The sequence below is a fragment of the Zootoca vivipara genome, unplaced genomic scaffold, assembly GCF_965207765.1.
Source record: "Zootoca vivipara unplaced genomic scaffold, rZooViv2.hap1.1 HAP1_SCAFFOLD_36, whole genome shotgun sequence".
Classification (NCBI taxonomy): Eukaryota; Metazoa; Chordata; class Lepidosauria; order Squamata; family Lacertidae; genus Zootoca; species Zootoca vivipara.
Genome location: NW_028291082.1, coordinates 26,858 through 46,259, shown reverse-complemented (window position 1 = coordinate 46,259; position 19,402 = coordinate 26,858). Strand labels below are relative to the sequence as shown.

At 46.1% G+C, this 19,402-nt stretch overlaps 1 protein-coding gene across 3 annotated transcripts; it reads right to left on the bottom strand.

Annotated features, from left to right (window-relative positions):
* Positions 1-3,230: 3,230 nt before the first annotated feature.
* Positions 3,231-18,365, bottom strand: LOC118080906 (kyphoscoliosis peptidase-like). 3 transcript variants are annotated; one of them, XM_035106925.3, is made up of 8 exons: positions 18,240-18,365; positions 13,740-13,797; positions 11,859-11,953; positions 9,739-9,852; positions 8,541-8,649; positions 6,986-7,103; positions 5,764-5,934; positions 3,475-4,165 (listed from the first exon to the last, which is right to left on the bottom strand). In XM_035106925.3, exons 2-8 carry the CDS (start codon positions 13,786-13,788, stop codon positions 4,054-4,056), a joined length of 768 nt encoding a protein of 255 aa, XP_034962816.2. In that variant the 5' UTR covers positions 13,789-13,797; positions 18,240-18,365; the 3' UTR covers positions 3,475-4,053. The 3 variants fall into 3 exon arrangements, with proteins under 3 accessions (XP_088516338.1, XP_034962816.2, XP_088516337.1); XM_088660211.1 differs by having other exon boundaries at positions 11,859-11,950; XM_088660212.1 differs by lacking the exon at positions 6,986-7,103 and having other exon boundaries at positions 3,231-4,165.
* Positions 18,366-19,402: the final 1,037 nt, after the last annotated feature.

The following is a 19,402-nucleotide window of genomic DNA, read 5'->3' as shown; positions in this document are numbered from 1 at the left end:
GATCCATATTACTGGGCTTTGGACCTCTCGAGAGCTCATCTTTCACATCCTCATTCAATCCCAGGTAGAACGCCGCTTCCATCGGAGGCGAGTGCAGTTCCCACCCCAGTCTGTGCACTAGCATGGTGAATCTCGCCCAATATTCGCGAACTGTCATTGTTCTTTGCCTTAAATTATGCCGTTCCTCCTTGGTCTGGTCCATATGGCTATCGGACGCATACATAGTTTTTAAAGCCTCTAGAAATAGTTTGACATTCTTCATGCAAGGATTTTTTGTCGCTATTAACGGTCTTAGCCACTCCCTGGCTGCCCCTGTAAGGTGTTCCACAATAAACGCTACCCTGTGCTCATCATCAGGGAACTCATCATGGTGCAGCTCAAGAGCATACACGATCTCAGTCTCAAAGCCATGATATTCCCTCGGGTCTCCATTGAACTTGCTTACTAGGGTCCCCGCTCTCCTTCCTGGCAGCACTTGGAGTTGGGGGGGCCCTCCCGCCTTGTTTTTCTCGGCATCCAGCTTGTTTTGGAGCTCTACCGCCACCGCCCTTAATTGCTGCTCTTTCTCCTGAAGCGCTCTCACCTGTTCCGCAAGTTGTAGCCGGTCCTCCTGGACCTTCTTGGTTTCTTCTTTAGCTGCCTTTAATTCCCCCTGTGCCTGCAGCGCCAGTTGCTGCAGGTCCTGTTGGGCTTTCTCCGCGATCTGCCGCCATTTCTCCGCCTCTGACGCACTCATCCCGGCAACTCCAAAGTAGCCCAAAAAAAGATTCGGAGGTTGCTGTCACAGTGGCCGGAGCGGGCTACTTCAGAGTAACGACTCTACACAGCTCTGCATTTTATTCTTTTATTGGTGCTGCGTATTTACAGCGCTGAAGTCATTGCTATATACACGGAGCTAGGTGTTCAGTCGGGTTCAGAACCTCCGAATGGCTTTTGGCGTGTCTTTCTCCAACACAAAAGCTTTGGCAGACCCATCCTCTTTCCCCTCCTCTTTCTGCGTAATTCCGGAGTTGGGGGGATGGGTCTCCCCCCCTTATTTGCCCCTTCCTGTCCCACCTGGTACCCTGGCTCCTCTACCTTGCCTGAGCCTCGGACACGACTTCCTGCTTCCCCCACTGGAATCGGAACTCTCTCTGCTTTCCCCTGTGCTCGGGGATGGGCTTGAACTCAGGAGGGGAGGGACTTCGCGATATCCCCTGTCCCTCACACTACCCATTCTTAAGGAAATCAGCCCTGAGTGCTTACTGGAAGGACAGGTCGTGAAGCTGAGGCTCCAATACTTTGGCCACCTCATGAGAAGAGAAGAATCCTTGGAAAAGACCCTGATGTTGGGAAAGATTGAGGGCACTAGGAGAAGGGGAGAACAGAGGACGAGATGGTTGGACAGTGTTCTCGAAGCTACGAACATGAGTTTGACCAAACTGCGGGAGGCAGTGGAAGACAGGAGTGCCTGGCGTGCTATGGTCCATGGGGTCACGAAGAGTTGGACACGACTAAACGACTAAACAACAACAACATTTTAAATAAAAGCACACATTCTACTCATGTAAAAACACCAGGCAGGCCCCACAAATAACCCAGAGATGCATTTTAAATAAAAGGACATATTCTACTCATGTAAAAACATGCTGATTCCTGGACCGTCCGCGGACCAGATTGAGAAGGTGATTAGGCCGCATCCAGCCCCCAGGCCTTAGGTTGCCCACCCCTGGCTTAGAACAGTGGTTCCCAGAGTGAGCACAGGCTGTGGGATTAACCAGAGGGTGCTATGAGGCAAGAGAACAGCAGGGGGCACTGGGGGGCATACCTATCAGAATTTGAAAAACTGGTATCACTCGATCAAGCTCATCGATTTTACTGAATTAATTGAACTAAATAGTTTTAACTGGATTTGGAATAAATGTCCAATTGATTGTTGCTGTTTTAAATTTTATTGTGTCATTATCTTTCTTAGTCAGTTGTGCAAACCACTATTCTGAATACCGTCATACCTCGGTTCCCAAACGCCTGGGGAGTCGAACATTCTTTTGGAAGCCGAACGTCCAGCGGTGCTTCCACGGCTTCCGATTGGCTGCAGGAGCTTCCTGAGGCCAATCGGAAGCCGCGCCTTGGTTTCCAAACGTTTTGGAAGTAGAATGGACTCCCACAACAGATTCTATTCGGCTGTACGACTGTACGACTGTACAGTGGAACCTCGGTTCTCGAACAGAATCTGTTCTGGAAGACCGTTCGACTTCCAAAACGTTTGATAACCAGGGATCAATTGCTGGTTGGCAAATTCTTTTTTAAAAATGGACCTCCGTTTGACTTCTGAGGCGCGTTCAAAAACAGAAGCATTCTCTTCCAGGTTGTCGGTGTTTGGGTTCTGAAGTGTTCGGCTTCCAAAGTATTTAACAACCGAGGTTCCTCTGTAATGCTTTTTATAGAGCAGGACTATAGGAGGCCCTGGGGGTAAGTCTATGGAACCAAGCGGGCAGCAGCACCAGGAAGTTTGGGAACCACTGCCTTCGAAGTCCAGAGTATGGTACAGGCAATCCTCGTTTGGCGTAAGGGTTTAGTTCCGGACCTCTGTGCAGGTCGGCGGACCACATGTAAGCCTTTTTCACTCCTTTTTGTGACGTTTTTAATGACGATTTAGGGTTATTTTCTGGGTTTGATGCCCTGCATGTGAGTAATGTGAGGAACAAAATCAGATGAGCTTACGACAATAAAACTTATGAGAGTTTAGCATATTATGCTTGTCACAAACACACACACACACACACACAAAATGAAAAGAAAAAGCTATATGTTTTAACTTTATTCCTTTCTTTGAGGTTCTTAGCGTTAAGAAATGTGATGAGATGCTACTTGAAATGTGTTTTGTATGCAGTATTTCTTTTGATCAATGTAACACTGCAATGTGCAACTTACCTAGCATAAATGTGTTGTCGTGTGTGTCATTTATACCTATTTTTAGGACTGCCATAATTACTTCCCTGACTTTACCTTACTAGATTGCCAAAAACACAAGCTTTGCTTCTGCTTTATTAGGGTTGCCAACTTACTAAAACTATGTTTAAAAATACAATATACATTTAAATGTGACATTTTCACTTTTGGCTTGAGAAACTTTATTTGAAAGGCCATCACTCACGATTACAATTATTATTATTATTATTATTTTAATAATATTTTTATTGAGATTTTGTAATTGCAAATATCAAATATCATATACCATTATCCAATCCTACCTTACCATTACATTTACAATCCCCCCCCCCCCCGGACTTCCCTCATCTTTCCCTTCTGATTTGTTACATTGTTGATTGTATTCTGCATGTATATATACTACTAGTTGTACCCGGCCACGCATTGCTATGGCTCAGTCAGGGTCCCCGTTTCCCAGGACAGGCGCATGACATAACAACACCCCTCTCTCTGTTGCCCCAGGCGCGTGATGTCATATTCCCCCCCACGTGACATCACCCTCCACGCCGACCCCTCTCTCTCTCCCCCTCGCATACCATATGTACATTTTGGGGAGGGTCTGGCCGCTTCCCCCGGCAGATCCCAGCGGGCGAGGGGGCAGGTGGCCCACCTGCAGTTCCTTATTGAAGGCGGACATGCCAAGGGCGGGGGGGGGAGGTGAGGTGTCGGCGGCGAAGGGACAGGATCCAGACCACAGTCTCCCAGAAGGACCTGCTGGCCACCCGCTCCCAGTACCCTTTGCGCGCTCACGCTGGAAGGACAACACCACGCACCCCAAGGCGTCATGGGAGTAAAAAAATTACTATACAGTGGTGCCTCAACTTACGAATTTAATCCATTCCGAAGGCACCTTCGTAGGTCGAAAAATTCATAAGTCGAAAAACGCCATTGGAAACGCGATTTCCCATAGGAATGCATTGAAAACGGAAAAATTTGCAAGTCGAAAAATCCCTATCTAAAACCGCCGTGGGTTTTTTCCAGATGTCGAGACATTCGTAAGCGTGTGGCCATTTGCCCCATTCGTAAGTCGAAAAATTCAGTTGTCGAGTCCTTCGTAAGGCAAGGTACCACTGTATATTATATTTAAGCTGCTTCAGGTGTCAATTTCTGCTTCAACAGCTGCCACTCATCCTCATCAGGGACGTGATTCTTCCCAAACAGAGCAGGACTGGTGAGGAAGTAAAACTCGTTATATCTGCAAAAGGAGAAGGTGGAATAGTGCCGTATTTCAAAACATTTCCTAAATCAGCATCAGGGTCAAAAAGGCAAAGCTATCTAAGGATGAAGGTGGAATAATTCTAGGGCCAGTTCAGAAGTCAAGCGAAATCATAGTTTAGCTTGTTGAGCATGAGCTTCACACACGCCTTACCCTTGTTCATCAATCAATCATTTATTGTGTTTATAAGAATAAGAATAAGAATAATGTATTTATAACCCCCCACCAAGAGCTGTAAAAACTTGGAAGCTAGATTCTAACCACAGCTTCTTGTCTCATCTAAATCTGACAAACGGTGTTTTAATGTTAACTATGGTTTGTTTGACAAGCCATCTTCAAACCATGGCTTATCAATTCCCCACCCATTCCACCAATTCCAAATCCATGTGGGGAAAATCCCATCTAGCACGTAGTCCAAAAGAGCTGGAGGGCACTGGGTTAAGGAGGGCTGCTGCGTTGCAGTGACCCAGCCTACAGGATTTCCTAGTCCTACACGCGTGGCACTGTGGTCTAAACCACTGAGCCTCTTGGGCTTGCCGATCAGAAGGTCGGCAGTTCGAATCCCTGCGACGGGGTGAGCTCCCGTTGCTCTGTCCCAGCTCCTGCCAACCTAGCAGTTCAAAAAGCACACCAGTGCAAGTAGATAAATAGGAACTGCTGTGGTGGGAAGGTAAACGGTGTTTCCATGCGCTCTGGTTTCCATCACGGTGTCCTGTTGTGCCAGAAGTGGTTTAGTCCTGCTGGCCACATGACCTGGAAAGCTGTCTGTGGACAAACGCCAGCTCCCTCGGCCTGAAAGCGAGATGAGCCCCGCAACCCCATAGTCGCCTTTGACTGGACTTAACCGTCCAAGGGTCCTTTACCTTCTTTTTTCTTTTTTTTTACACATATGTAGCTCAGGATAAGCATTACACTCCAGAACCATTCAAAAAGATAAATAGATTATTGGTGTTTACATAATTTTGCTGCCCCCAAGACACTCCAATGCCAATGGCTTAATTCTTATTATCATCAGCCCCCTGGCCATCGAATAAAACATTCTAAAACATGATTGATGAAAAAACCAACCTCTGAAAGCAAAGGAAGCAAACTAAACTAAACGTGTCCAGAAGAGGGCAACCAAAATGGTCAAAGGCTTGGAAACTTAGGAAGCTGGGTATGTTTAGCCTGGAGAAGAGAAGGTTAAGGGGTGATATGATAGCCATGTTCAAATATATAAAAGGATGTCATATAGAGGAGGGTGAAAGGTTGTTTTCTGCTGCTCCAGAGAAGCGGACACGGAGCAATGGATTCAAACTACAAGAAAGAAGATTCCACCTCAACATTAGGAAGAACTTCCTGACAGTAAGAGCTGTTCAGCAGTGGAATTTGCTGCCAAGGGGTGTGGTGGAGTCTCCTTCTTTGGAGTTCTTTAAGCAGAGGCTTGACAGCCATCTGTCAAGAATGCTTTGATGGTGTTTCCTGCTTGGCAGGGGGTTGGACTGGATGGCCCTTGTGGTCTCATCCAACTCTATGATTCTATGATTCTAAACTTGTGTCCCACTTGTAACTGGGCCTTCTGTTGTCTAATAACATACCTGAAAGTGAACTTGCTACAAGAGTCATCCACATAGCCGCTTGCCCATGTGCAGTCCAAAAGATGCCACTTTCCATCAAGATAAACAGCATTCCAGGCATGGCGGCTCTTCCCTTTAAAGTCGTCACTTTTGCAGCCTCCTGCCAAATATTTGCATTGTATCCCTGCAACTCTGAGGGATAAAGAAACACATTCAGGAACCCCACAATTGTCATAGTTTGAAAGCGTAATGCTGGTGGTCAACAAAAGAGGTTTAAAGACTGTCTCAAGGCAAATCTTTAAAAATGTAGTATAAACACCAGCAACTGGGAAACATTGGCCTGCGAGCGCTCCAGTTGGAAAAAAGCCTTTCCAGTTGGAGAAACGTGCTAGGAGGAAGGCATGCTTGGCAAATCCACACTGTGATCAACTCCCACCTGGAAACCAATGTCCCCACTGTGGAAGGATGTGTAGATCCAGAATTGGCCTCTACAGTCACTTATGGACTCATTAAAAAAATTCCTTCAGTAGCACCTTAAAGACCAACTAAGTTTTTATTTTGGTATGAGCTTTCGTGTGCATGCATGCACACGAAAGCTCATACCAAAATAAAAACTTAGTTGGTCTTTAAGGTGCTACTGAAGGAATTTTTTTATTTTGCTTCGACTCAGACCAACACGGCTACCTACCTGTAACTAGAATTATGGACTCATTGTTAAAACTATGTTTATGGAAGACAATCATACTTGGCTACGAGTGATCACAGAAGAAGTTGTCAAGGGATTGTGGTTGCTTTCACTTCCTTTTTTGACTGGGATTATTAGTATTAGTATTTATTAGTATCATTAGTATAACTAGTATTAGTATTATTATCCCACTAAGTCATGTATGGAAGAGACCCATTATAATCAAGTTTGTCATTCTCCATTGAATTCAATGAATCTACTCCAACTTAATACAACTGTACATATGCATTTTTACTTCAACAGCATTCACAGTATAAAATAGCAGGGGTGGGGACCTGTGGTTCTCTAGATCAGGCTTCCTCAATCTCAACCCTCCAGATGTTTTTGGCCTACAACTCCCATGATCCTTAGCTAGCAGGACCAGTGGCCAGGGATGATGGGAATTGTAGTCCCAGAACATCTGGAGGGCCGGGTTTGAGGAAGCCTGCTCTAGATCTCCCATCATCCCTGCCAAGTGACAACTGCTTCCCATATATGGCTGGGGGCAATAGGATTTACCTGCACATTTCTTCAAAGAGTCGAGCATATCCACTACAAATAGCCTTTCCTGACCGAAGGACATCGGCTGGCTTATAAAATGCCTTATCTCTGTTTCGGTAGCCTTCCACATCATATTCTGGAGAAATAAAGACACTTGTGAAATGAAAGATACTTGTGAAATGTTGCCCCCAAGTCTGCAATGCACAGTGAATGAGAGGCTGCAACAGCCTCACACAAAAGCCTATTCCATTCCACACTTCTGCTTGTCCTATCCCATACCTAGGAAGCATGAATCCGAATGGTTTTCTGTTTCCCCCGCCACTTTCCCTGGGAAAGCCCACTCTTTAACACTGAACCAGAGCAAACATCAACCTGCAGAAAACCTGGTGGGCGTTTGCTCTGGCTCAGCAGTAAAAATTGGGTTTTCCTGGGGGAAAGCGGCAGGACAAGTGAAAGTCTGGATGCATCTTCCTTGGTCTTCCATCAAAGCCCAATGTGCTACTGGGTATCTGCTAGAGAACTCTGTTAGAGTTCTGGATTCATGGGGGCAGGACTGTGATCAGTGCCGGATTTACGTATAAGCTAAACAAGCTACAGTGGTACCTCAGGATAAGAACTTAATTCCTTCTGGAGGTCTGTTCTTAACCTGAGGTACCATTTTAGCTAATGGGGCCTCCCGCTGCCGCCGCACGATTTCTGTTCTCATCCTGAAGCAAAGTTCTTAACCCGAGGTACTATTTCTGGGATAGCGGAATCTGTAACCTGAAGCGTCTGTAACCCGGGGTACCACTATATAGCTTAGCACTCCACTCTCTTGGGGGTGGGGGGAAATAAAGGAAAAACACAATTGGATGTATATTTCCAAAATATAAGGTAAAAAACAAATAAAATAAAACCTACATACAAATAAAACCTACATACAGCCACAGTGTTTTGTGTTGCGGAGGCTTCTATGAAGTAAATAATGGGCCCTGCCTGCTAGCCTGCTCCCTAAAATATCACCGGTTTGTTCATTTCTATATATAGGATGCCTACATTCTGCTATTTATAATTATTAGTACTTGGCATCATATATTCACACCTATTATTATTTCCTGTTATATAGCAAGTTTCTAGAGACTAGATTATGAGTCTTTGTAAATTGTGTTCCTACATGAACCTTTGTAATTGCCAAATACCAATGTGTTTGTATTATTAAGTTTGTTAAGAATAAAAATCATTTTAAGTTAGAGCTGAATAATTATTTCACTCTTAATATACTTCTTAATTGTATTTCACTATTAATATACTTCTTCTTAATTGTATTTCAGTTCAACAATTGCTTTGATAAAATACATATGTGCAATTGGCTTTAGATACCTACCGGTAGTAGGTCCATAAATTACCATATAGCATATATTCAACACAAAAAAACAGCGACAAGTTATTGTTGACAAAGGATGGCAGGGCATATAAAGGGCCCCATTACCTTCAGTAGCTTAGGGCCTCATCAAACCTAAATCCGGCCCTGACTGTGATACAGGCTGATCTTTAAATTCTGGGAGCTGTTTAGATACAAGGCACCCCCACCTACCAATATGGTGGCAAATCCACATCCAAATGGCTCGCACTTTCTCCAGGTCACTGTGGGCTTTTTGAAGCAAGGCACTCACGAGGTTTTCCACGCTATCCTTGACATTCACCTGTTTCACAAAAGGGAAATAGATTCAGGAACAGTTAACATGAATAAGGAGTATTGAGTTCCTTTTTTTCTATCTAAGCCTGACACTTGTTTAAAGAAAATGTGGGGTGCATTTTTACAGGCACTTACAAGCAATTGCTGAACTCAGTGGGGCTTCTCAGTAAAACTGCTCAAGGTTGCACAATGTTGGTCCAAATAAATGTATGTGTTTTAGCCGATTGATCAATTAATTTCGTAAATTGGACAAAAAGTTGCCCCTGGGTAAAAAGTATTCTGAAAGATGCTTAAGTTTTCCTTTTTCTTGGGTAAACAGGCGCCCTATTGTGTTAAACAGGAGCATGGCCTTGTGTGACTCACAATGTTCCCCACTGCGAACAGTGTGAACCTCCTGTTCACATTGTACAGGAGAAGTTGCCACCTATCAGGAGAGGACACTTGAAGGTACCATGGAACCTTGGTTCTCGAATGGCTTAGTTGACGAACAAATTGGAACCCGAACGCCAGAAACCCAGAAGTAAATGCTTTGGTTTGCAAACTTTTTCCAGAAGCCAAATGTCCAATGCGGCTGTCAGCTATTGTTTCCGGGGCACCTGCACTGATTGGAAGCTGCGCCTTGGTTTTCGAACGTTTCGGAAGTCAAATGGACTTCCGGAATGGATTATGTTCCAGAGCCAACGTACCACTGTACTATCAAATTCCAAATCCACATGGAAAAAAACCCTCAGCATTATAGCAGATTCCTTAAAGGTAAAGGGAGCCCTGACCATTAGGTCCAGACGTCGCGGATGACTCTGGGGTAGCAACGTTCATCTCGCTTTACTGGCCGAGGGAGCCGGCGTATAGCTTCCAAGTCATGTGCCAGTGCACGGAACGGCGTTTACCTTCGTGCCGGAGCGGTACCTATTTATCTACTTGCACTTCGTGCTTTCGAACTGCTAGGTTGGCAGGAGCTGGGACCGAGCAACGGGAGCTCGCCCCATCGCGGGGATTCGAACCGCCGACCTTCTGCTCGGCAAGCCTTAGGCTCTGTGGTTTAACCCACAGCGACTATAACTCCACACTGTATATATCACAATAAGAGACAGCATACCTTCAATGCATGGGCATCCAGTTCCTTAAACTGCATCAAGTCCATCAGTACCGATTTCCCATCAGATTGTTTCTGGGACAGCGTTGATCCTTGTTCCTCTTTCATCTTGAAATCCTACAAAAGTGTTGTTGTGGGGATGAGACAATACTTACATTGAAACATATACTGTATTCCAACGCCCACCATCCCTGACCATTAGTCATGCTGGCTGAGACTGATGGGAGGACAACACCATCTGTATGGCCACAGATTGCCCGTCCCTGATATTTTATTTTTATGCCGGTTTTACTGCCATGGGTGCCCTTAAACCTGTGGCCCTCCAGAGGTTGCTAGACCCAGAAAACGTGGCAAAGGCAATGGTCAGGGATGCAGTCCAATAACCTCTGGAGGGTGACAGGTTCCCCATCCTCATCTTAGTGGATGGTGGGAATTGTAATTTGTCAGGGGTGCTCAGATGCCTCTGTTGGAGATTCCGCGCCACCTTCAAAGAACTAGCCTACAGTCGTACCTTGGAAGCCGAACGCCTTGGCACTCGTACATTTCGGTTCCGAATGCCGCAAACGTAGAAGTGAGTGTTCCGGCTTGCGAACATTGTTCAGAAGCCGAACATCCGGCTCAGCTTCCTATTGGCTGCCGGAGCTTCCTGCAGCCAATCGGAAGCCACACCTTGGTTTCCGAGCATTTTGGAAGTCGAACGGACTTATGGAATGGATTCCAAGGTACGACTGTACTAAGCAATTCCTTTCTGACACAAATGACTAACCACTTGAGTATGTAAACGAGGCAGGAGAGAAGGACTGCCAGGTTGGAATATTCAAGCAGGGGGCTAAGAGATTGTCCTCCTAGTTGCGTGTCGAGGTCACAGGACATCCCCCCAATAATTCACACATCACACAGCAATTTAAGTTTAAGGTTTTTGGCATTATTTTGGCCACAACTTTATTTAAAATCCAACCAAATGTGAGTGGTTGCTTAGGCATTGGTTCATCCATCTGTCCCCCGCCCTGGGACAGATCTGACACCCCTAGCCATCTAGGGAAGTCAGTAGGTAAACACCCCCTGAGAGAGGATGGAGCTGTGTGTCAGGCCCTTCCCCTCTCCCCGAATGTTCCCCGAGGCTCTTACACTTGCATGGCCCTAGCCCTTGCGGGGGTACAGACGAGAGCCCGTTGAGCCCCAGGATTCCTTTAACGGAATACTCCTATAAGCAGCAGCAATTTTGAGGGGTAGGCCCAGCCTTTTCATACCCCTCCACCAACCAATTTTTTAACCAATGCCTAACCGCCAACCTTACAAGTTGTGACGATTTGCTACGCAGTAGGCAAAAACCAAATGGCAACAGCCAATCAGCCAAATGGACAAAATTCCTATCGGGCCCCTGCCCCAAAGCAGGCGACCCCATGACAGGCATAGGAATGTCAAAGCAAAAGGCCCTTAAAGAGGGCGGGTGGGTGGAAGAGCCATTGCACTGGCAAAAGTGAAACCAAAAGCTGTGCATGAGGAATTTATACCCGCTATCGCTATCAATCATTAACCTGCAACATGACATTTTCCCCAGCAACAAACTGTCCAATCGCCCTGTGGCCATTTAGACTAATCTGCCCAGCAACCCCAGGGGATGTCCTGTTAACCCTACCGCGTTCTCAATGAATAGAGAACCCGATTTGTAGCTCTGTGAGGGGAAAGCTACAGCTCCCATAGTTCTTTTGAGGAGTTGGTGTTCTTTAAATGCATGGTGTGTGCAGCCTATGTGAATAAGTGCTCTACTATGTTAGTTTTCTGAAAAACAGGAGCAGGATCTTCTGACTCATTATGTTCCCAGTATGGACCTCCCATCTGAACAGAAGTCATTGCCTCCTATCAGGAGAGGACACTTGAAAGTACTCTCAAATTCTGTGTTATTGCGTTGGTGGTATAGTGGTTAGCATAGCTGCCTTCCAAATTCTGTGTTATTACTGTCATTATGGTTTTCGTTGCATGTGTCTTTTGTGCTTGATGTTTGTATCGAAAAATTGATTAAATAAATTAAAAGAAAGTACTCTCAAATTCCAAATACACATAAAAACTTCAGCATCCTAGCAAATTCTTTGCTGAATATATTGCAATAAGAGACAGCATACCTTCTGTTCATAGGCATCCAATTTCAATTTTGCCAACTCTATTTGTAGCATCAGGCAGGAGAGGTGCAGGCGCTTCAGCTGTAACAATTGCTCTGCTTAAAAGGACACAGAGAGAAGGAAGGAAGGAGAGGGAGAATGCTGAACCAGGTAGGGTTTTGATCTGATCTTGCAAGACCGTTTTTGAGTACAGTAAACAAGGTATATGGCATGGTTTGCACTTCCCAGTGGAACAGCTGGTACCTCCTTAGATTAAGACAGGCGAACTAATACCAGTGTACTGGAAGAATAAAGATCACCAGTGTTGAAGCAATGATTCTTCAACATCAACTTTGTTGGACTGGTCATGTTGTGCGGATGCCTGATGATCGTCTTCCAAAGCAACTACTCTATTCCCTACTTAAAAATGGAAAGTGTAATGCTGGTGGTCAAGAAAAGAGGTTTAAAGACTGTCTCAAGGCAAATCTTAAAAAATGTAATATAAACACTGACAACTGGGAAACACTGGCCTGCGAGCGCTTCAAGTGGAGAACAGCCTTTACCAAAGGTGTCATGGGCTTTGAAGAAACTCAATCTCAGGACGCAAGGGAGAAACGTGCTAAGAGGAAGGTGAGCTTGGCAAATCCGTGATCAACTCCTGCCTGGAAACCAATGTCCCCACTGTGGAAGGATGTGTGGATCCAGAATTGGCCTCCACAGTCACTTACGGACCCATTGTTAAAACTGTGTTTATGGACGACAATCTTACTCGGATACGAATGATCGAAGAAGAAGAAGAAGAAGAAGAAGAAGAAGACCTTCTTAGAGAAGACCTCTTCGCACCCAACATCTGGCTTTGATAGGAATGCCTGGCATCCCTTACCCCAGCTGCAAATTTCCCTACATGCATCTGCAATATGCATTCAACAGAACGTCAACTGCAAGCTCATTTCAGGAACTATAATGGTAGCATAACAATTAGAGTTTGCAACACAAACAAGGCTGCTTGAGGTGAGGGAGAAAATGTACCCTCCCACCCACATGCCACATATTGAAGCCCCGTTCCACTTACAGCCCCGTTCCACTAAACACAGGTGATGGGACAGATTTCTCCAGCACATCTGAGTAGAACAGGCTTACTTTGAGGGTGAAGGGCAGACTGCGTAGCATGCAGCGACCTGTTCTCTGACACCTCCCTGCTCCCTGCCCCCCTGGAGCATCTGAGCCACCTCACTTGGCCTAACACTAGCTCCAGCATTGGAGGAAAAAAATATAGTGCAGCCTGGGCTTTTATTTTTCCAGCCAGAACTCACTGGAACTGAGTTCTGCCACCTCTCAGGTAGGTGCCATTGCCATTGTAAAAGAACAAGGGAAGCGTTCGGCGTGAGTTCTGGCACCCCTTTTTCTAGAAAAATAACACTGAGCGCAGTTAATTTTTTACCATTCAAGCCTTGTTCCCAGGATATCTCAAGAGGTGGGTGGAGAGGTGTAGCTGGGAGGGGGGAGGCGGGCCACTGGGCACCACACAGCAGGGGGTGGCACTTCCCATGGGGCCTGCAGCGCACCCGAGCCATGCATCTCTCCTGGGAGTGGTGTGGTGGCTTGGGCCCCCGAACGGCTAGCTACGCCACTGGGTGGTTGAGTGACGGGCTCATAAAATGATTTCCTAAGATACGCAGCACTACTAAGTGAAGTACTATTAATATACTGTATACAGCAGGTGTAGGAGATCTTTGGCCGTCCAGATGCTGGGGAAGGACAACTCCCATCATCCCTGGCCATGCTTGCTGGGACTAACAGGTGTTGTCATCCAACAACATCTGGAGGGCCAAAGATTCCCAACAGCTGATATAGAGGATCCAGATCAATAGCCATATATAAGCATAAGAAAGAACTTCTATTTACCATACAGATCTTCTTCCGGAGGCGGCATAGATGCTTGTACTCCTCCCATCTTGAAAGCCTACAAAATGTTTGTGTTGGGATGAGACGAGATGTGCATTAAAGCATACATTGCAACTCCCACCGTCCCTGGTCATCGGCCATGCTGGCTGGGACTGGTGGGAAACAGCTCTGCACAGCCCCAGATAACCCATCCCCAATCTGTTGCCCTTATGCCAGTCTGACTTTCATAACTGCCCTTAATGCAACAACAGAACCTGTGGCTTCGCAGAGGCTGCTGGATTCCCCACCGCCATTCAGCCAATGGTGTTGGATGATGGGAGATGCAGGCTAGCAACTCCTGGAGGGCCTCAGTTTCCCCATCCTTTCTTAGTGCATTGTGGGAATTGTAGTTTGGCATCTTGCCTCCGTCAAAAAATTACTAAGTGTTTCCAAAGCAGGCGACGCCATGACAGGCATAGCAATGTCAAAGCAAAAGGCCCTTAAAGAGGGTGGGCAGGCGGGAGATCCGTTGCACTGGCAAAAGTGAAAACAAAAATCTGCCCACAAGGAATTTATACCCACTATCACTATCAATCATTATAACTTACAACATGACTTTTCCCCCAGCAACAAACTGTCCAATCGCCCGGTGGCCATTTAGACTAATCTGCCCAGAAACCCCAGGGGATGTCCTGTTAACCCTTCCGCAACACGTGCTCTCAATGAATAGAGAACCCGATTTAGCACTTATTTTCTGTTTTAAAAGAGTGATCTTAACATGCATCAATCGGATGCCAACTCTGGCTTTGATTTTAAAGCTATCAGCAAATGTTAGAGCTTCCCCACCCCCTTGGGGATTTCTTTCCAATGGTAGGGATTTAAGGAGGAGTTTCACATGATCGGAGTGGTGAGAGAGTTGGACGTAGATACTGACATCTTTGTTGTTGTTTAGTCGTTTAGTCGTGTCCGACTCTTCGTGACCCCATGGACCAGAGCACGCCAGGCACTCCTGTCTTGCACTGCCTCCCGCAGTTTGGTCAAACTCATGTTCGTAGCTTCGAGAACACTGTCCAACCATCTTGTCCTCTGACGTCCCCTTCTCCTAGTGCCCTCAATCTTTCCCAACATCAGGGTCTTTTCCAAGGATTCTTCTCTTCTCATGAGGTGGCCAAAGTATTGGAGCCTCAGCTTCACGATCTGTCCTTCCAGGGAGCACTCAGGGCTGATTTCCTTAAGAATGGAAAGGTTTGATCTTCTTGCAGTCCATGGGACTCTCAAGAGTCTCCTCCAGCACCACAATTCAAAAGCATCAATTCTTCGGCGATCAGCCTTCTTTATGGTCCAGCTCTCACTTCCATACATCACTACTGGGAAAACCATAGCTTTAACTATACGGACCTTTGTCGGCAAGGTGATGTCTCTGCTTTTTAAGATGCTGTCTAGGTTTGTCATTGCTTTTCTCCCAAGAAGCAGGTGTCTTTTAATTTCGTGACTGCTGTCACCATCTACAGTGATCAAGGAGCCCAAGAAGGTGAAATCTCTCACTGCCTCCATTTCTTCCCCTTCTATTTGCCAGGAGGTGATGGGACCAGTGGCCATGATCTTGGTTTTTTTGATGTTGAGCTTCAGACCATATTTTGCACTCTCCTCTTTCACCCTCATTAAAAGGTTCTTTAATTCCTCCTCGCTTTCTGCCATCAAGGTTGTGTCATCTGCATATCTGAGGTTGTTGATATTTCTTCCAGCAATCTTAATTCCGGCTTGGGATTCATCTAGTCCAGCCTTTCGCATGATGAATTCTGCATATAAGTTAAATAAGCAGGGAGACAATATACAACCTTGTCGTACTCCTTTCCCAATTTTGAACCACTCAGTTGTTCCATATCCAGTTCTAACTGTTCATATCCAGTTCATATCCAGTTCATATCCAGTTCTATACTGACATCTATCCAACCTTTTGCATTTGGTTCCTGGTTGGGCCCTTGGGCTCAGATCCTGCTTACTGGTTTTCCGCTCAGCTACTGTGAGAACAGGACGCTTGAATAGATGGGCCATTGGCCTGATCCAGCCGGCTCTTCTTATGATCTTCTGTTAGAGGTATGCTGCCTTTGTGCATGGCTGTTCCACTTAGCTCTCATGTTCAAGCCATAATAAACGAGTGGGTGCCTGAGCATGTGCAGAGTGCCAACCTCCCTCAGTGGTGAAATAAATAATCACTACTTTTACTTGGAGCCCTGATAGCCATTGCACCCAGCAGTTCTGGTGTGTTTCCTCCACACAATAGAGCACCCTTGATGGATCAAGACAGATGACGCACTGCCACGTCGTGTTTCTCTTCTGTAGAACATTTTCGTACATGCATTTCCTGCTTTTGATGGAGACCTTGGCATTATGATAAGAGTAACAGGAACAGCACTTACAGCGCCAAAACAAAAGTGAAAGCAGAACAAGTTTGGGCAAAACAGCACGGCTGTTGTGTATTGAATTTGCAGGCACAGCACCGTAGCAGAGCAGCCAGGAACTAGTTATGGGAGGTAAAGGTAAAGGGACCCCTGACCATTAGGTCCAGTCTTGACCGACTCTGGAGTTACGGCATTCATCTCGCGTTATTGGCCGAGGGAGCCGGTGTACAGCTTCCAGGTCATGTGGCCAGCATGACTAAGCTGCTTTCTGGCGAACCAGAGCAGCACACGGAAACGCCGTTTACCTTCCCGCTGTAGTGGTACCTATTTATCTACTACTTGCACTTTGACGTGCTTTTGAACTCCTAGGTTGGCAGGAGCAGGGACTGAGCAACGGGAGCTCACCCCATCGCGGGGATTCGAACCGCCGACCTTCTGATCGGCAAGCCCTAGGCTCTGTGGTTTAACCCACAGTGCTACCAGCGTCCCAGTTAAAGCAGATAGTGACTGCTTCACCTGGGTTGGGTAGGCTAGCCCAAGTGCCTATATATAGCAGCAGGGCTGGGGGTTTTGTGTGCCTTTTTACTTGCTTGCCGCCATGAATAAAGATGTTACTATACTACCACTGGCTGGACTCGCTATATAACAACGGCAGTGTGTCAAAGTTCCCTGGTGTCCCACTTGCACGTTTTCTCCCTTGCCAGGTAGATTTCGGCAATTCATGGTCTATGTTTTATGTGGATCTGCCCACATGAACAGTATAATTAATGAAAAGGTCCATCTCCTGTTCCCATTGCCTATTGATATAAGAGGTGTACTCAGGTGTTTTTTAGGGAATGCTTCTTTTTGCAGGGAATGGGTGTTGTATTTTTTTGGTATTAATTCCTATACTATTTTCTATATAGCTTCTTAATAATAATAATTATTTTTATTTACTGGTATTTATTTATACCCCACCCATCTGGCTGGGTTTCCCCAGCCACTCTGGGAGGCTTCCAACAAAATATTAAAAATACAATAAAACACCAAACATTAAAAACTTCCCTAAAGAGGGCTGCCTTCAGATGTCTTCTAAAAGTATAAGTTATAGATCATTCATAATTCCACTTCATATCATTTTCATATACAGTAATTTAATAGTCCTATTATGTTTTCAATACAGTGGTACCTTGGTTCTTGAAGTTAATCCGTTCTGGGAGTCCTTTCGACTCACAAAACTGTTCTAAAACCAAGGCGTGGCTTCCGATTGGCTGCAGGAGCTTACTGCACTCAAGTGGAAGCTGTGTCAGACGTTCGCCTCCCAAAAAACGTTCGCAAACTGGAACACTCACTTCCGGGCTTGCGGTGTTCAGGAGCCAAGCCGTTTGACTACCAAGGTACCACTGTAAGTCTGATTGAATTTGGTGGGGCTCAGGAAAGTGGGTTTAGAATTGCAGCCTAAAGTAGCTTTGGAGGCAGGATGTGTCCACGCTATGAACTCAGGACTTCCCTACTCCAGAGCAGAATTTGCAGTCTATAGTAGATTTGCATCACCCTGCCTCCCCATGAAAATATGGGCCTTCACATGAGATACTTCCCACCCCACTGTTCTCCTTGACCTTTTGCCCTTTAAATTCAGGGTTTTTCAGTCCTCAAAAAGTCCTAAATGGGCATGATCGAGAAACCCCTTTGCACATAGTACAAGAAATATGTATTAGGGCTGAGCCCCAGAATAAATCCCCCCCATCCTATTTGGGAGACAGACAAAACCATAACAAAAAAATTTTTTTTTATTTTTCTTGCAAAGGGACAGCACAATTCTATGTGTCTTTGCTTTAGGAAAGACCTCTAGGAATTTCTGGCTACAAATTGAAATGTAGCCACCATCCTGAAAATACTGTAGCTTTGCAAATAAGCCCTCAGGTTGCTAGCCCTCAACATTTCACTTGTTCGCCTTGACCTCATCAAGTAGAGAAGTACACTGAGAAGCTTCCTCCAAGGGAACTGTCCTAGAATGCCAGTCTGCAAAATTTTCCAGGTACCATTAAGTAGGTGTCTCATTCGCAAAGTCCGTTGTTTCATCTCACAAATGCTGTTTTTTGTAAGAGACCCAAACAAATCAGGATGCTGCTCTGCTTACCTTTTGGCGTAGATGCTCAGTGAGGATGTCTAGGTGATGATAGTTCAACTTTGAAGATTGGGTATTGTTGCAGGAGTCTCTGTCTCTCTCGAAGTAAATGATTTTTTAAGTTATTACATTATTTCTAGAGGGTGCAGGAAACGCTTGCACTTTCAGTTTAGAGAGTGAGGGGGAATTCCAGGTTTCTGGGAATTCACGCCAAGAACTAAGCGTCAAAACAGAGGTATGCGGGTTGAGTTGAATATGACTTGATCTCAGTCCAGACAGATCAACCATATGTGGCCAGTTTACAAGCCCCCCTACCCCTGGTGCCCTTTCTCCCTGTATTGGTGCTCCAGAATTTTTCACTGCTTAGAAATATAGGACACAATATTGGATTGGCGGAGGGGTTGGATTGCTATTGGATCGGCTAGTCTAGGCGTAGCAGAGCGAGCAGGGCAGGCAACCCCTAGTATACAAGCAGTGCCGTATTTACATATAAGCTAAACAAGCTGTAGCTTAGGGGCCCACTCTCTTGGGGGCCCCAACAAAATTTAAAGGGGAAAAAACTGGATGTACATTTCTGGCGACGAAGGTGGGATTGAAGGACAGCAGAGCACAGCCAGAATCGGATATGCAATGAGCTGATCACTGAGCAGAACCAATTCAGAGCTGACCGTTCCGGCTAGAGCACTGTGTTCCATCCATCGCCCTCCACGTCGGCATCAGAATCATGGCTTCATTCGTGCCTCTACCGCCGTTCGCACCAGCCTCTGAATCATGGGACACGCTCCAAGAGAAGCTCCGTACCCACTACGCACCCAAGCCGTCTAAAATTGCTGCCCGCCACACCTTCTACCACAGGAACCAGGCTGAGAGGGAGTCCATCAGCAAGTACATCGCTGCTCTCAGGAAGGCCGCCCTACATTGTGCGTTCCGGGACCTTGACGACGCCCTGATGGATCGAGTTGTCTGCGGAATCCGGAACATCCGTCTGCAGCAGCGCCTCCTCGCCAAGCCAGACCTCACGCTACAGAAGACCATGGAGGAGGCCGCAGCCGCAGAAGCTGCTGAACTTTCCACCCAGGAGATCCGCAAGCCCAGCAGCCCACACTCCACTAAGAAGCCAGCTCTAACAGAAGGCGAGGCTCAATCTACACCTCCCTCACAAGCGGCGGACGTGG